The 19,025-nt window shown below is 33.9% G+C and overlaps 1 protein-coding gene across 3 annotated transcripts in view; it reads left to right on the forward strand.

The window, feature by feature from the left end:
* The window catches only part of CSMD3 (CUB and Sushi multiple domains 3), a 1,183,499-nt gene that overhangs the window by 589,186 nt on the left and 575,288 nt on the right, over positions 1-19,025 (forward strand). For all 3 annotated transcript variants that reach the window (XM_007188796.2, XM_007188797.2, XM_028168178.2), the window contains one exon: positions 1,230-1,333. In XM_007188796.2, coding sequence (XP_007188858.2) covers positions 1,230-1,333 — 104 coding nt within the window. The remainder of the gene's footprint in view (positions 1-1,229; positions 1,334-19,025) is intronic.

Raw genomic sequence — 19,025 nt, forward strand, 5'->3', positions numbered from 1 at the left:
AAAAATGGGAACAACTTAATCTCTATTAACAGGCAATTATTAATTGAGAATACTTATATTTAACTCAATGTAGAACAGGGAAACATTTACTTTTAAATTGTAGCCATGTAAAATTCAGTGTTTTTATATATTCTGCATTTAAACCTGACCAAAACTGTTGCTTTAATTAATGCTAATAAAAAATGATTTAAAAATCAAGAAATAGACATAATCAAAAATTTGGTTTTTTGTTACGAAGCTAAAAAGAGTCAGGGTATGAAATCCCTATTTTCTTAAGAATTTCTTTTTATGATACCAAAGTAACAATTATAAAAATTAGTTTTTAAATAATAATTTTAAAAAATTTAAAGCTATTTTTCATTTATTCTCTAGTACTATTGGTAACCTCAGCCATTCATTTTCTTTAACTGGTGTTGAATAATACTTTGTTATAAATTATTTTTTGATCAAGCCATTATTATATATAGGATGATATTTATGTAATTTCTTCTTATATGGATTCTTGATTATATTATTCTTTAATATTATATTGGATTTCTAATTTAAGAATTGCAATTTAATTAAATATGAATTTTTACATAGATATATAAACAATAAATGAATGCATGAGTATATTTTGATAAGAATTAATATTAATTTTTTTTTGTTATGGTATAATGTGTCTCCCAAAGAATTGTGCTCCTAGTTTTGCCAGCAAAATATAATATATATGAGGGATTCTGTTATTAAAGGATATACAGAAATAAACCTGATGCCTTTAAATTTAGTGATCTAGATTCAAATTTTGCTCTCACATTTTTTAAGCTTTACTATTTCATGGAAATAGTATACTCTGTGTTTTTCTGTGCTAGCTTGTAAAAATTTATGCAGATGTAACCACTCTTCAGGTACATATACTTTTTTATAAAGCCTTCTTAAATTAGATTTGCATTCAAATTCCTCAAATAAGAGTATCCTATAAACAGAAGCCATGCCATTTCATTGAAAAATTATTACAGAAGATACAATAGAGTAAATAAAAAATATGTTATAATTATAATGATTGAATTTTAGGAATAGTCTCACATGATCTCCTGCCATAGTTTGAAATTCTTATACAGATAGCTATAGATCTATAGATATATAGTATGTCCACAGTGCATTTTAAATGTTTTTCTCCCATTGCTCTTTTGTTTGCTTTTATTATATAATGAAATATATTTGAGATGTTTGTTTCTGTTTATTGCTAGGTTATCCAGATAAATTTTGAAGAATTCGATCTGGAAATTGGCTATGACACCTTGACAATTGGTGATGGGAGCGAAGTTGGAGACCCAAGGACAGTGCTCCAAGTGTAAGTTCTCAATGTTTCTTTCTTGACTTAACCTATTAGGTCTTTATAAAATTGTATGAAATTTTACTTTTTCTTTTCTTTCATTGATTCTTCCTACTATCACCAACAGAAGAAGCATAGTACCTTAGTTATGATCATCAACCTGCATATAGTATATTTATTAGTCCTTCTTCAGTGGTGCTTAAGGTACTTGATCCAAACACAGTTACTTAGAATCCATTTCCAGAAAGGAGCTCATTGGCAAAAGAGACCTAGGGTGAAATTGCAGAGTGGCTGATTGGCCTTATTTTGGAAAGTACCTTTGCCCTCACAGAGTTTTAGAATAGACTGGAAAAAACAAGCATGAAATTGATCCCAGAGACAATAATAAAGACCTGGTCATCAAGATCTGTAGTTGAGAGTTTATCAGTGGTTTGACATGAAGTAGTTAGCAATGAACAGCTCTTAGAGTTGAGCTAATATACTAAAAAGGTTCTTAATGTGAACAAAAAGAATGAACATAAATTGAGAAAAGGGAAATGTTAGGAACTTACCACCAAATCCTTGGCTATCCATTCCAATAATCTACCTCTGATAATGGCAAGAAGAAATGTCCAGGGCAAGTATATTTTTTTTTCTGTGATGAACCTCAAAAGGTTATGATATGCTTTCTCTCAGTATTCCTTTCATAACTGTTGATTTGCAATACAGGCTTTATCAGTGAGGTGTTTCTCAAAAATGGGGTCTTTTGCATCACAATTACCTTGTGCACTTTTTAAAATGTAGATATCTGGACCCCTCCCATTATGTCTATTAATGTTTGTTTTATATATTTAGGTGGTCCTATGTTGGGTGCATGGATATTTACAAATGCTATATCCTCTTGTTGGATTGATCCCTTTATCATTATGTGATGCTCTTCTTTGTCTTTTGTTACAGTCTTTATTTTAAAGTATATTTTATCTGATGTAAGTACTGCTACCCCAGCTTTCTTTTTGTTTTTATTTGCATGAAATATCTTTTTTCATTCCTTCACTTTTGGTCTGTGTGTGTTTAGATCTGAAGTGAGTCTCTTATAAGCAGCATAAAGATGGGTCTTGGGTTTTTTTGTTTGTTTGTTTGTTTAATGATTGTTTAATGATTTTCTTTAGTGTCATGTTTGGATTTTTTTTGTCTTTATTTTCTCTTTCATCATTTAACCTTCACACAGGTTTTATAAGTGATTGGTCCACTACCATTACTATGTATTTGCCTTTTCCAGTGAGAATTTTAGTTTCATGTGTTTTCCTATTAATTAGTGCCATTTCATTTCAGCTTATAGAAGTCCCTTTAACATTTCTTGCAGAGCCAGTTTAGTGGTGGTGAACTCCTTTAGATTTTGCTTGTCTGGGAAACTGTTTATCTCACTTTCAATTCTGAATGATAACCTTGCTGGATAGAGTATTCTTGGTTGTAAATTTTTGTTTGTTTGTTTTATTTTGTTTCAGCACTTTGAATACATCATGCTGCTCCATTCTGGTCTGCAAAGTTTCTGCTGAAAAAATTGCTTCCATTATATTAACTAGTTGGTTTCCTCTTAGTGCTTTTAGTACTCTCTCTTTAATTTTTGACATTTTACCTATAATGTGTCTCTTTGTAGGTCTCTTTGGAGTCATCTTGTTTGGAACTCTCTGTGCTTCCTGGATCTGGATGTCTGTTTCCTTTCTAGGATAGGGAAGTTTTCAGCCAGTATTTCTTCAAATACATTTGTTCCCCATTCTCTCTTTCTTCTACTTCTGGCATCACTATAAAGCAAATATTCTTGTGCTTGATGTTGTCCCAGAGGTCCTTAAGCTATCCATATATAATTTTTTTTCCCTTTTTGTTCTGATTGGGTGTTTTCCATTACCCTGTCTTCCACATTGCTAATCATTCTTCTGTATCATCTTATCTGCTATTGATTCCCTTTAGTGTATTTTTCATTTAATTTATGTTACTCATGTTATTTCATTCTTTAGCTGTGATTGATTCTTTCTTATATTTTTTTAACTCTTTGTTGAAGTTCTCACTGTGTTCATCCATTCTTCTCCTGAGTTCAGTGAGCACTTTTATGACCATCATTTTGAATTCTTTACCAGATAAATTACTTATCTTCATATCATTAAGGTTTTTTTTTCCTAATGTTTTGTTTTTTCTTTTGTTTGGAGCATATTTTGTCTCCTCATTTTGCCTAATTCTCTGTGTCTGTTTCTATATATTAGGCAAAACTGCTACCTCTATCAGTCTTGAAGTAGTGACTTTGTGTAGGTGATGATCCTTCTCATTCAACCCTGACCTAGCTCTTTGTTGTCTCTTAAATCTTTTTGGTTGTATATACTGCCGTATTTATTCCTGATTTGCCCCTGCTGTTCAGCATGTGCCAAGACCTGTCAGTGTTCCAAAGAAAGGAATTCAGTGATCACCTAGTTTCAGGCTGATTGGATGCCAGACCCTCAGGCAGAAGCTTTTAAAGTTTGCAAATATATACAGTCCTGAGGGGCTGCAGTTGTAATCCCTACTGGCCTCCAAACCTCTCCTCCTCTTTCCTTTCCTTTTCTTTTTAATTTTACAAGAAGTTCTCCTAGTACTGTTATTCCAGAATCCTGTAATAACACCAAGGATTTACCTTATGTGTACATTGTAGACCCAATACTATTCCATCTTAGTTGTTATCTTTTCAGGAAAAAAAAAAAAAATTCCCTTCTTTTCTTACTTATCTTTATGCATTCTTGACCTCAACTTCAACTTTCTCCTCCACCTACTCATGGATATCATTGATCAACCACAATTTTGTTGTTTATCTGTGAGCCTACTACAATTTCACTTTGTGCTTCCTAAGGTAATGATAGACAAAGGGCCAGTATTTTACATGTTCTTCATATTTGTTTATGTTGTTCAAATTATTTGTAACTCCACCCCCCTAAAAATACTCAACATTTTTATCAGGATGATGTACCTGGTAGACATTTCACCACGTTAGACTAATATCTTTCAGAAATAATATATAGTTCCTCCTAGATTTCTTTGTGGTTTAGTACCTGATAGTTTGGATTTCATTATACTGTAATATTGTATTAGAAATTGACAGCCACAGAACTAATATGATCAGTAAGTATGTTTTTTGGTTGTTGTTTGGGAAGTGCAGTCATCCCTTGGTATCCACGGGGTATTGTTTCCAGGAACTGCCACATATATCACAATATGCTCATGCCCAAATCCCATAGTCAGCCCTCCATATCCATAGTTCCACATACATGGGTTCAACCAACCATGGATTGTGTAGTACTGTAGTATTTATTGGAAGAAAAATCCATGTATAAGTGGACCTGTGCAGTTCAAACCCATGTTCTTCAAGGGTCAACTATACAGTGTTTTAAATAATTGAAAATTACATATAAAAAATCTGAATTTGTTGTTTCTTTTGACAGACTGGCCACACTAGGACTGGATTATCACATGGCAAAATTTGCTGGAACTCTCTTCTGCCCTCTTTAGAGAGCCCATAGGTTCTCATGGCCTGTAAACCTTGTATCATTTTTCACTTGAGCATCTAAGAACCCTTGCATTGCCTGCCTGGGCCTATAGGCATGTGACACATGATACAACACAAAATTTGGTGTATTCCTTAAATTTATTATTTATTATTTCCCAAATAATACATGTATTTGTTCCTTTATCTGACACTTTAGAAAAGTTGAAGTTTCTTGGGCATTAATGATAATATAACAAATTTTGTAAGTGATCCTTACACATTCTGAGACCTATCTTTCTACATGTTTGTTTGATAGATCACATTATATGAACTTCAAAAATGAAACTGTAAGACATGTATGTGATGGGACATATTTTCCTTTTTTCTGCTTAAGATAGAGGACTAGAATTCAGGTTTAGATTCTTCAAAGCATGGACAGGGAAAGGCAGGATAGCTAGTCAGTTGACTGAAGAATATTTCTTAAACATCTTTTTTACTATATCTACCACTAAATAAAGCTTAGTATTTCAGAATCTAATGAAATAATAGATGTCATCTTGTACAACTAATATCCCAGATCATAGATGCTGTATACTCCTTTAGCCACTGCCTTAAAGAATCTGTGAGATAATTAATATCATAAAACTACAGGCAGAAAAGTTATAGACATACAAATTTATAGTAATCTAATAAGACACAGAAGGAAAATATCAAAATTATTATCTTAAATACCCAACCATTAGAAATGGTAAGCATAAAAGAGTACATTTATTGGGATTAAGCAGTAATCTGTACAATCCCACATGCTAAAAGAAAAAAATAATATTATGTTTGAACCATATAATTTAATCTATTCTAATGTTAAAAAAATTATATAGACAATAATGAATTCTGATATACCTGTTGATATTTTCTTCATAGAACAAATTATTGTATTAATAACACAGAATGGTTATTAATTATTATTTTCAAAAGAATACCAAGTTTCCAAATGGATTTCCCTATACTATCATATTCAAAGTTCACATTGAGTACTTCACCTCCAGTAGAAATAAAAATTAAAGCTTTAATCTGTGACTGTTACTTTTTAGACTGCTCAATCATTGGATCTAAATTGGTCCCTTAGTGAGAGCGTGGGAGGGCTAAGAGAGAGTAAGAAAGATAATACATTATGTTTAAATAACCAGAAGACTATGAGATGAGCGCACGAGTGCGCGCGCGCGCACACACACACACACACACACACACACACATATTTTTAGATGCAGACGTCATAATCGTATATATATTATGTTTTTGCAAAACTCAAAGTAAGAAGAATTAGGGCAATGATATTTACTATATAATTTTAAGTATTAAGAGGAAAACCCCTTTATATTTTCAATATAGCCATACATTTTCTAAAAAAATGAACTCTTCGCTAATCACAAGAACCTCTTTGTAAACATGCCACAGTCCTTCACTTTCTGCACACCTTCTTTTAAGAATTTTGACCTCAGTTGCTTCAAAAAGATCTAGTAAAATTTTTATTAGTGGATTTTCTGTGCTTTTCAAAATTCTTATCAAGTGCAGATAATGTCTCTATTTCCTTTTATTTTGGAAGACAGGGTGAATAAATTTTTTAAGTGATTTTTTAAATCCTTTGTTGTATGAATTGGATCAAGTAGCAGATGACATGAGAAGTATTGGATAATTAAATGAAAGAAATAGGTTCACAATTGATTTTTTTTTTTTTTTTTGAGGATGATCCCAAAGTTAGGTAGGCGACATAAGACCAGATGAAGAACAAATATGTTAATGAGAAGAGGTCTTATGACCTGAATGAATAGTTAAGTGGAAATAGCTGTATTTTACAGACTAAGCTTCTGCTGCTGGTAGAATAAACGAAGAAAAAAAAATTACATTTTTCCTTTTCTCACATTCCTGTCATCATATTGTCCCTAGTTTGCACAGTAGTTCTATTTCATTACTTGTTATAATTCCTTCACTCTGAGAAGTGGTATTAATTTTGAAAAATCTGTGAATTTTTTTATATTTGTCTGTCTGTAACCAGAAATATGTTTCTTAAACATGCTTTTCTTCCTCAGAACACAATTACACATTTCTGAAAATATAACTTTCTTTTCCTTAAGTGAGGGTGACTACAACAGAACTTAGGTAGCACCCACCTCCTAGAGGTGTTCAAATAAAAGCTGTCTGACTAGCTAACAGAGATTTTACAAACTTGAAGTTAGGTCAAAGGTTCCTCTGAACTCTAAGAGTCTGTGATAAGAGAACCTATTGGATTTGTATCTACCAAAGAAGCTGATATAAATTTGAGTGTACCTGAAACATATTTTTTAATAAGTTTAAATTTCTCAACAGCAGGCCCACTCATCTGGACATTTACAAGGCTCAGAGTAAGAATGCAGATAGAATCTCACATATCAAATGTCTAAATATTAAAAGTTATAAATTAAGCTACATATAGTTAAATACAATATGTTCCATCCTCCTACCTTGACAAATACACTTTCATAACAACCTAGAAGGACAAGTTTAAATTTAGAATTCTGGGACTTGTGTGATTGTCTTGTTGGGACATGAAGATATAGGAAAGTGGTCCCAGCCCCAGCCAGCACCTGGCCACCCTCTATTCCCAAACTCAGCTCCATCCTTCACGATGCATGTAGACTTCCCAGCCTACACATTCAAGCTGCCACACCTCCCTGCAAACACTGCCCACTGGGTCTAGGAGTGCACATATGGGTCATGTGTTCTGACCCTGGGAATGTGGACCTGGAAAAGAGGCCTATGAAGGTTCAGGTAGCAGGAAATTCCAGGGTACCAGGTACCAATGAGTTGTAGAACAGTAGTTTTTAAACAAACTATAAAATAGAAGATTTGTTTTTATTTTTAATTCACCTTGAAATGATACTTTTACAAAGTGAAAAAAATTTCTAGAAAAATGAAATAAAAACACATATAAATACATTCCAAGTTTTTTTATTATGAAATTCACCAGACAGAATTACTCTTTCAAATTACTCTAGAAGTTTGAAAGATCTGCTCACAATTTCAGTTCTTACCACATTGTGGGCTGGAAATTAGTCCAGGATCTCATAGGGGAAGTGAGCAGGCACATCCCTGGGCAAGAGGTGGGCTACAGAATGGTCAGATAAAGGGATCAGGGAAGGGGCCTATCTTGCCCAAGTTTAAAAACAGTATTGCATATGGCATGGTTAATGGTCGAGAACTTATAAAAAAAAAAAAACAACAGAAAAACAGTTGAAGGGAATTTATTTTAAATAATGTTCTTCTAATGGGTAAAATTAGTCTCCATTTAGACATTTTATTTGGCAAACTGTTTACTCTTCTACATATTCCTTTTTGCTTTTTTCTTAAGTGTGATCCATGTGCTAGAGACTCACTTTCGGCACTAAAACTATCTTTTCAATAAATTTATTTAAAAATATTAAATAGCCGAAAGTCAGAAACATAGTAAAACACGGAAAATATGTTCATTTAACAGAGAGCCGTGTAATCTGATATTTGAAAGTATTTTATAAGAGGATGAATTCAACCTATATATTTAAGTTTGTAAGTTCTGATTAGTTTAATAAACACAGGATACCTCATTTTTTAAAATATTTAACCAGATAAGGAACATTCCAGCCTATTCTATTTAGGTCATAGGATTGAATTAAGCATTGGAAGTAAATGGTGTTTTCGCTTCCAATTTTCCTTCAATATTTAGGTTCTAAAAGTTAAAATCAATTGTCATATTCTATTCAATAAAAAAATGTAGTCCATATAGTCATAACATGTTCAACAGCTAAAATAGTCCTCCAAAAATGAATTATGAAGTTTTTAAAAATAATTCTTATAATTTCTTCCCCTTAAGTACAAAGTATATCAGTTTTGCAATTCAGTAACTTATAAATAATTTCAGTGTGCCGTATCTCTTTACCTTGAAATTTTGGTTCCGAAGAAATACTCATGACACAGTTATAAGCAATACATTTATTAAGTAACAGAGAATACACTGTAATTAGACATCGTATGCAGTACTAAGTACTCCATATAATTTTATCAGATGAAAATTCCTAAAATTATGTGAATTTAAGCTGCAAACTTAAATTCACAATTCAAAGATTTGTTGCTGTATCGTACTGTATCGTTTGCTGTATCGTACTGTATTGCTTATTTGTGGCCTTTTCTTTCTCACTCTCATGCTTGTTAATTTTCTCTCCAGTGAACTTACTTGAAGGGCATTTTTTTGTTTTTTCTCCAATTTGAAGTAGCATTTTTCATTCATGGCAGCTTCATGGTGGTGTAGTGACAAGTGTCAATAGAGATCAGAATATAAACTTGACCAGTTGATAATAATTCAGATAATGGATTTCAACCATCACATTAATATCTTTTAAAGACTGTTAAAAGAAGTTTAACTTTTTCACAGATTGTTTTACATGTGCTACTTTCACACTTATGTATAAATTCACCTGATGGTAAAAATGGATGTAATAAATTTGAGAGAACTAACAGTGATGATAGTACAATTACAGACTTTGAATACACTTCCAACCCTCATTTCATCTGCATAAAGAAGGGAGGAGTTGTTGATTACTTGTCCAACCTTCTCATCTGTATGGCATCAAACTGAGATAGTAAAAAATGCATCCTATGAGAAATGTGATTCTCTTTCCTTTTCCTACCTTTTCTCTCACACACTTTGCTGTTCTATTAATGGAGTTGCAGTAACACTATAAAGAATAATTAAGTGAACACTTGCAAAATAAAAAATAGAAAGAAGACTCTTCTTTTCCAAGATGCTCCTGGAAATTTTATGAGTATACATTGATATTGGATGACATTGTATTTGAACAAACGTCTTACAGAAGGTGAACAAAAATGTTGTCTTAGATATCCAAACATGGTTCTATCCTATCACTATCAAATTCTGATTTGTCCTGAAAAATTTTACAATGTAAAATCTCATTCTCAGATATATGTTAGTATGGGCTAACAACACTCTTCCCTGGGAACTCTTCTTTTTATTTTATTTATTTATTTTTTAACATCTTTATTGGAGTATAATTGCTTTACAATGGTGTGTTAGTTTCTGCTTTATAACAAACTGAATCAACTATACATATACATATATCCCCATATCTCCTCCCTCTTGCATCTCCCTCCTACCCTCCCTATCCCACTCCTCTAGGTGGTCACAAAACACCGAGCTGATCTCCCTGTGCTGTGTGAGCTGATCTCCCTGTGTGATGAGGCTGCTTCCCACTAGCTATCTATTTTACATGTGATAGTATATATAAATCCATGCCACTCTCTCACTTCATCCCAGCTTACCCTTCCCCCACCCCGTATCCTCAAGTCCATTCTCTACATCTGCATCTTTATTCCTGTCCTGCCCCTAGGTTCTTCAGAACAATTTTCTTTCTTTTTTTTTTTTTTAAGATTCCATATATATGTGTTAGCATACGGTATTTGTTTTTCTCTTTCTAACTTCACTCTGTATGACAGGCTCTAGGTCTATCCACCTCACTACAAATAATTCAATTTCGTTTCTTTTTAATGGTTGAATAATATTCCATTGTATATATGTGATACATCTTCTTTATCCATTTATCTGTCGATGGACACTTAGGTTGCTTCCATGTCCTGGCTATTGTAAATAAAGATGCAATGAACATTGTGGTACATGACTCTTTGAATTATGATTTTCTCAGGGTATATGCCCAGTAGTGGGATTGCTGGGTCATATGGTAGTTCTATTCATAGATTTTTGAGGAACCTCCATACTGTTCTCCATAGTGGCTATATCAATTTACATTCCCACCAACAGTGCGAGAGGGTTCCCTTTTCTCCACATCCTCTCCAGCATGTATGGTTTGTAGATTTTTTGATGATGGCCATTCTGACCGGTGTGAGATGATACCTCATTGGAGTTTTGATTTGCATTTCTCTAATGATTAGTGATGTTGAGCATCCTTTCATGTGTCTGTTGGCAATTTGTATATCTTCTTTGGAGAAATGTCTATTTAGGTCTTCTGCCCATTTTTGGATTGGGTTGTTTGTTTTTTTTGGTATTGAGCTGCATAAGCTGCTTGTAAATTTTGGGGATTATTCCTTTGTCATTTCCTTCATTTGCAAATATTTTCTCCCATCTCTCCCATTCATTCTTTTAGATGTAACTGTCCAGTTTTCCCAGCACCACTTATTGAAGAGGCTGTCTTTTCTCCATCGTATATTCTTGCCTCCTTTATCAAAAATAAGATGACCATATGTGCGTGGGCTTATCTCTGGGCTTTCTATCCTGTTCCATTGATCTATATTTCTTCTTTTTATTTTAAATACACACGCATGCACACACATGCGCACACGCAAACTCTACTTTGTGTTAATATATTTTAAATAAATATTTTCTTTATTTTAATATTTAAGAAATAATATTCATACTAGATTTATAGAAAAGGTAGCTGTTTTTTATGTTCATATATTATTGTTATTGCTCTCAGCTCACTGGTGCATATGTTTTAACGAGCTACTTTGTTGAAGATATATTATTTTATAAAATTTTTCAACAGTTTACTCTTTCAAAATGCCACCTTGGTATCAGACTACTATATGTGATATTTGCCTTGAGCAAACTCTCCTACAACCAGGGACTTACACCTTCCCAAATTTGCTCTTGTACCTTCCCCTGTTAATAATGAAAATCTAAATATCAACCGACCCCATGGGCTAATGAAAGAAGGGAATATACTAAATATAGCAACAAGGCAATATTGTTAGAGATTGATGGCCACAGTATAAAAAGGACTTAGAAAAATTGACCATTCAGAATAATCTTTCACCCTTCATATGAAAGTTATCAAAAACAAAAAAAATATTGTGTTGGCCAGAGGGTTCGTTCGTTTTTTTCCCTAAGATGGCTCTAGTAGTGCTTAGTTGTCTTTAATTTAATTCGAAACAATTTTGTTAGATTGTATTGTCACAGCTGTCATATCAGCGTGCATTAAAAAAAAAAACTTATCAAAATTGGAAAATTTTTGTATAGCCATTTTAATATTGAAGATGGAAGAAAAAAAGCAACATTTTTGGTGTATTATGCTTTATTATTTCAAGAAAGGTAAAAACACAACTGAAATGCAAAAAAAGATTTGTGCAGTGTATGGAGCAGGTGCTGTGACTGATCGAATGTGTCAAAAGTGGTTTGCGAAGTTTCGCTCTGGAGATTTCTCGCTGGACAATGCTCCACGGTCGGGTAGACCAGTTGCAGATGATAGTGATCAAATTGAGACATTCATTGAGAGCAGTCAACAGTATACCACACGGGAGATAGCTGACATACTCAAAATATCCAAATCAAGTGTTGAAAATCATTTGCACCAGCTTGGTTATGTTAATCGCTTTGATGTTTGGGTTCCACATAAGTTAAGAGAAAAAAACCTTCTTGACCATATTTCTGCATGCGTTTCTCTAATTCTCTACTTAAATGTAATGAAAACGTTATGTTTTTTAAACGAATTGTGATGGGCGATGAAAAGTGGATACTGTACCATAATGTGGAACGGGAGAGATCATGGGGCAAGCGAAATGAACCACCACCAACCACACCAAAAGGCCGGTCTTCATCCAAAGAAGGTGATGTTGTGTATATGGTGTGATTGGAAGGGAGTCCTCTATTATGAGCTCCTTCCGGAAAATGAAACAATTAATTCCAACAAGTACTGTTCCCAATTAGACCAACTGAAAGCAGCACTTGACGAAAAGCATCCAGAATTAGTCAACAGAAAACGCATAATCTTCCATCAGGATAATGCAAGACTGCATGTTTCTTTGATCACCAGGCAAATACTGTTACAGCTTGACTGGGAAGTTCTGATTCATTTGCCGTATTCACCAGACATTGCCCCTTCAGATTTACATTTATTGATATTTCAGTCTTTATAAAATTCTGTTAATGGAAAAAATTTCAATTCCCTGGAAGACTGTAAAAGGCACCTGGAACAGTTCTTTGCTCAAAAAGATAAAAAGTTTTGGGAAGATAGGATTATGAAATTGCCTGAAAAATGGCAGAAGGTAGTGGAACAAAATGATGAATGCATTGTTCAATAAATTTCTTGGTGAAAATGAAAAATGTGTCTTTTATTTTTACTTAAAAACCAAAGGAACTTTTTGTCCAATCCGATATCTTCTTACTGCTCTTATTTCTGCCTTGCACTCCTCCTTGTCCTCCTCCATTACACTCACACACACACCCACACACACACTCATACACACTCACAATCATTTTAGGTTCCTTGATTGCAGAGACTTTACTACTCATCTTGGATTTCCCAAAATACCTAACACAGAGTCTGTGTTAACATCGTTAGGTGTGGCATGAATTATAATGGGAGCGGAAAAATTGCTCTGCATCAAGACACATCTACTGAAACATGTCAGCAGATGGGATATCTTTGCAGACATTGGCAAGGACATACCACGAGCAGTAGAGAGCTATGCAGGTCTATGTGGTGTCAGTGCATTCAGGCTACTATAAAAAAAAAAAAAAAAAAAAAAGGATAGACTGGGTGGTTTGTAAACAACATAAATGTATTCCTCACAGTTCTGGAGGCTAGAATTCAGAGGTCATGGTGCCAGCAGATTCGGTGTCTGCTAACAACCCGCTTTCCAGTTCATAGATGGCCATCTTTTTGCTGTGTCCTCATATAGCAGATGGAGGCGGGGATCTCTCTGGGGCCTCTTTTATAAGGGCACAATCACATTCATGAGGTCTCTGCCTTCATGACCTAATCACCTATCAAAGTCCTCACCTTCAAATACCCTAACATTGGAGATTAGGTTTCAACATGTAAGTTTTGGCAGCAGAGGGACATTTAGTCTCTAGCACCAGAGTTTCAACAGCACTTACTGATACCACATGCAAGAAAAACAATCAAACTGAACAATAGCAATTATCTCATCGTGTGAACAAAATTTGATGTGTAGTCATTCAAATGACTTGCTACTGGGCAATAGTAAATAAATGCTCTTGGAATTTCAGAATTACTTTAGGCTGCAGTATGAAATAATCTCTGTGACATTTGATTACTAGCAACAAAAATGTTAAATATAAGGGATAGTTTATTTTTATGGTTCTTTATTATTTCTTCATTGTGATGATAGTTACATTTTCGACTGGGAGAACATGGGTGATTTTACTAAAAAAAAAAAAAACGCAGTTTACTGTTTTACTTTGTTTTGTGAAAACACGGATGGTTTTACTGCAGTTTAAGCAATTGCTATGGTTTTGTTTTGGGGTTTTCGTGTTTTTTTTTTTTTTTTTGGCATTGGATTCAATTGGATCAAATTGTCTAAACTAAAGAAGCTTTCAGTTGGGATTTTTCTCTTTTTATCAGGAATATTTGTAATATGGTAGGCATTTCGAAAGTGGTTGTAGAAAAGAAATTAGGACAAAATATAGAAAGAGTATGTAAATAAATACATTAGCATTCTTCCCACAAAAGCACAGCACTTTGTTAGAGTGCTAAATATTGGGTTGGCCAAAAAGTTCTTTTGGGTTTTTGGTAAGCTATTATGGAAAACCCGAACAAACTTTTTGGCCAACCCAATATTTGACTGAAGTATCCACAGATGAGTAAAAAGATGTATGTGCTGAGGTCTTGACCTTAAAATTCTTCTAAAAACAAGTGTTGAAATAGACATCTTTTTGCATCTGTAATAAGAACTGTTCCAAACACTCTCACACACATTATGCTTTAGAATTAACCAATAAATTAAAACTTCTGAAGTCCAAGACCATAAATGAAGTAAAAAACACAATTATTCACTACTCAGTTACCTAATTGAACTAACATTTATGTAGTCCCATCATTCCACAGTACTTCATATATTTTTATTTTTAAAACTGTATGTTGTTCGTCTAGTATTTTGATCCACTTTCTTTTCTATTTTATTTGCTTTTAAAATTTTGTTTCAGACTTACTGAGGTATAATTGATGAATAAAAATGTAAGGCATTTTAAATTATACAACGTGATGATATATGTATACTTTGTGAAAGGATTCCCCCCCCCATCAAGTTAATTAACACATCTATCACCTCACATATTTACCTTTTTTTTTTTTTTCTGGTGAGAACATTTAAGTTCTACTTCTAGCAAATTTCAGTTATAGAGTTCAGTGTTATCAACTATAGTTATCATGTTACACATTAGACTTTCATATCTTATTCATCTTATAACTGAAAGTATGTACACTTTTACCAACCTCTACCTATTTCCTCCACTCCCCAATACCTGGCAACTCTCTTGTTTCTATGAATTAAGACTCTCTCTCTTTTTTATTTTTTATTTTTTAAGTTCCACATATGTGACTCCATGCAGTATTTGTCTTTCTCTATATGACTTAGTGTCACTTATCATAATGCCCCCCAGTTTCACCCATGTTGTTGCAAATGACAGGATTTCCTTCCTTTTTAAGGCTGAACGATATGTGTGTGTGTGTCTGTGTGTGCATAAATTTTCTTGATCTATTTATCTACTGACAGACGCTTAGGTTGTTTCCATAGCCCTGTTATTGTGAATAATGCTGCAGTGAAGACGGAATTATAGATAACTCTTTGAGATAATGGTTTCATTTCCTTTGGATATCTCTAGCAGAAAGTGGGATTCCTCTATCTAATGGTATTTCTGTTTTTAATTTCTTGAGGAACCTCCATACTGTTTCATAGGGGCTGTAACGGTTTACATTCCCACCAACAGTGTACAAGGGTTCCTTTTTCTCCACATCCCCACCAGCATTTGTTATTTCTTACCTTTTTGTGAATAGCCATCCTAACAGATGTGAGTGAGGTGATAACACTTTTTTTAAAATTTAATTTTATTCATTTTTTTATACAGCAGGTTCTTATTAGTCATCCATTTTATACACATCAGTGTATACATGTCAATCCCAATCTCCCAATTCATCACACCACCACCCCCCACCCCCGCTGCTTTCCCCCCTTGGTGTGCATACGTTTGTTCTCTACTTCTGTGTCTCAATTTCTGCTCTGCAAACCGGTTCATCTGTACCATTTTCTAGGTTCCACATATATGTGTTAATATATGATATTTGTTTTTCTCTTTCTGACTTACTTCACTCTATATGACACTCTCTAGATTCATCCACGTCTCTACAAATGACCCAATTTCATTCCTTTTTATGGCTGAGTAATATTCCATTGTATATATGTACCACATCTTCTTTATCCATTCGTCTGTCGATGGGCATTTAGGTTGCTTCCATGACCTGGCTATTGTAAATAGTGCTGCAATGAACATTCGGGTGCATGTGTCTTTTTGAATTATGGTTTTCTCAGGGTATATGCCCAGTAGTGGGATTGCTGGGTCATATGGTAATTCTATTTATAGTTTTTCAAGGAACCTCCATACTGTTCTCCATAGTGGCTGTATCAATTTACATTCCCACCAACAGTGCAAGTGGGTTCCCTTTTCTCCACACCTTCTCCAGTATTTGTTGTTTGTAGATTTTCTGATGATACCCATTCTAACTGGTGTGAGGTGATACCTCATTGTAATTTTGATTTGCATTTCTCTAACAATTAGTGACATTGAGCAGCTTTTCATGTGCCTCGTGGCCATCTGTATGTCTTCCTTGGAGAAATGTCTACTTAGGTCTTCTGCCCATTTTTGGATCGGGTTGTTTGGTTTTTTAATATTGAGCTGCATGAGCTGTTTATATATTTTGGAGATTAATCCTTTGTCCGTTGATTCGTTTGCAAATATTTTCTCCCATTCTGAGGGTTGTCTTTTCATCTTGTTTATGGTTTCCTTTGCTGTGCAAAAGATTTTTAAGTTTCATTAGGTCCCATTTGTTTATTTTTGTTTTTATTTCCATTACTCTAGGAGGTGAATCAAAAAAGATCTTGCTGTGATTTATGTCAAAGATTGTTCTTCTTATGTTTCCCTCTAAGAGTTTTACAGTGCCTGGTCTTACATTTAGGTCTCTAATCCATTTTGAGTTTATTTTTGTGTATGGTGTTAAGGAGTGTTCTAATCTTATTCTTTTACATGTAGCTATCCAGTTTTCCCAGCACCACTTATTGAAGAGACTGTCTTTACTCCATTGTATATCCTTGCCTCCTTTGTCATAGCTTAGTTCACCATAGGTGCATGGGTTTATCTCTTGGCTTTCTATCCTGTTCCATTGATCTATATTTCTGTTTTTGTGCGAGTACCATATTGTCTTGATTACTGTAGCTTTGTAGTATAGTCTGAAGTCAGGTAGTCTGATTCCTCCAGCTCCACTTTTTTCCCTCAAGACTGCTTTGGCTATTCGGAGTATTCTATGTGTCCATATAAATTTTAAGATTTTTTGTTCCAGTTCTGTAAAAAAATGCCATTGGTAATTTGTTAGGGACTGCATTGAATCTGTAGATTGCTTTGGGGAGTATAGTCATTTTCACAATATTGATTCTTCCAATCCAAGAACATGGTATATCTCTCCATCTGTTGGTATCATCTTTAATATCTTTCATCAGTGTCTTACAGTTTTCTGCATACAGGTCTTTTGTCTCCCTAGGTAAAATACCTATTCCTAGGTATTTTATTATTTTTGTTGCAATGGTAAATGGGAGTGTTTCCTTAATTTCTCTTTCAGATTTTTCATCATTAGTGTATAGGAATGCAAGAGAATTCTGTGCATTAATTTGTATCCTGCAACATTACCAAATTCATTGATTAGCTCTAGTAGTTTTTTGGTGGCATCTTTAGGATTCTCTACGTATAGTATCATGTCATCTGCAAACAGAGACAGTTTTACTTCTTCTTTTCTAATTTGTATTCATTTTATTTCTTTTTCTTCTCTGATTGCTGTGGCTAGGACTGCCAAAACTATGTTGAATAATAGTAGTGAGAGTGGACATCCTTGTCTCGTTCCTGATCTTAGAGGAAATGCTTTCAGTTTTTCACCATTGAGAATGATGTTTGCTGTGGGTTTTTCGTATATGGCCTTTATTATGTTGATGTAGGTTCCCTCTATGCCTACTTTCTGGAGAGTTTTTATCATAAATCGGTGTTGAATTTTGTCAAAAACTTTTTCTGCATCTATTGAGATGATCATATGGTTTTTATTCTTCAATTTGTTAATATGGTGTATCGCATTGATTGATTTGTGTATATTGAAGAATCCTTGCATCCCTGGTATAAATTCCACTTGATCATGGTGTATGATCCTTTAAATGTGTTGTTGGATTCTGTTTGCTAGTATTTCGTTGAGGATTTTTGCATTTATATTCATCAGTGACGTTGGTCTGTAATTTTCTTTTTTTGTCGTATCTTTTTCTGGTTTTGGTATCAGGGTGATGGTGGCCTCATAGAATGAGTTTGGGAGTTTTCCTTCCTCTGCAATTTTTTGGAAGAGTTTGAGAAGCATGGGTGTTAGGTCTTCTCTAAATGTTTGATAGAATTCACCTGTGAAGCTCTCTGGTCCTGGACTTCTGTGCGTTGGAAGATTTTTAATCACAGGTTTAATTTCATTACTTGTGATTGGTCTTTCATATTTTCTATTTCTTCCTGGTTCAGTCTTGGAAGGCTATACCTTTCTAAGAGTTTGTCCGTTTCTTCCACGTTGTGCATTTTATTGGCATACAGTTGCTTGTAGTAATCTCTTAGGATGCTTTGTATTTCTGTGGTGTCTGTTGTAATTCCTCCTTTTTCATTTCTAATTTTATTGATTTGAGTCCTCTCCCTCTTTTTCTTGATCAGTGTGGCTAATGGTTTATCAATTTTGTTTATCTTCTCAAAGAACCAGCTTTTAGTTTTATTAGTATTGTTTTCTTTGTTTCCATTTCATTTATTTCTGCTCTGATCTTGATGATTTCTTTCCTTCTGCCAACTTTGTGTTTTGTTTGTTCTTTTTTCTGTAGTTCCTTTAGGTGTAACGTTAGATTTTTTATTTGAGGTTTTTCTTGTTTTTGAGGTGGGCTTATATAGCTGTAAACTTCCCTCTTAGAACTGCTTTTGCTTCATCCCATAGGTTTTGGATTGTCGTGTCTTCATTGCCATTTGTCTCTAGGTATTTTTTGATTTCCTCTTTGATTTCTTCAGTGATCTCTTGGTTATTTAGTAATGTATTGTTTAGCCTCCATGTGTTTGTGGTTTTTATGTTATTTTCCCTGTAATTGATTTCTAATCTCATAGCGTTGTGGTCAGAA

Source organism: Balaenoptera acutorostrata, chromosome 17 (assembly GCF_949987535.1).
Source record: "Balaenoptera acutorostrata chromosome 17, mBalAcu1.1, whole genome shotgun sequence".
Classification (NCBI taxonomy): domain Eukaryota; kingdom Metazoa; phylum Chordata; class Mammalia; order Artiodactyla; family Balaenopteridae; genus Balaenoptera; species Balaenoptera acutorostrata.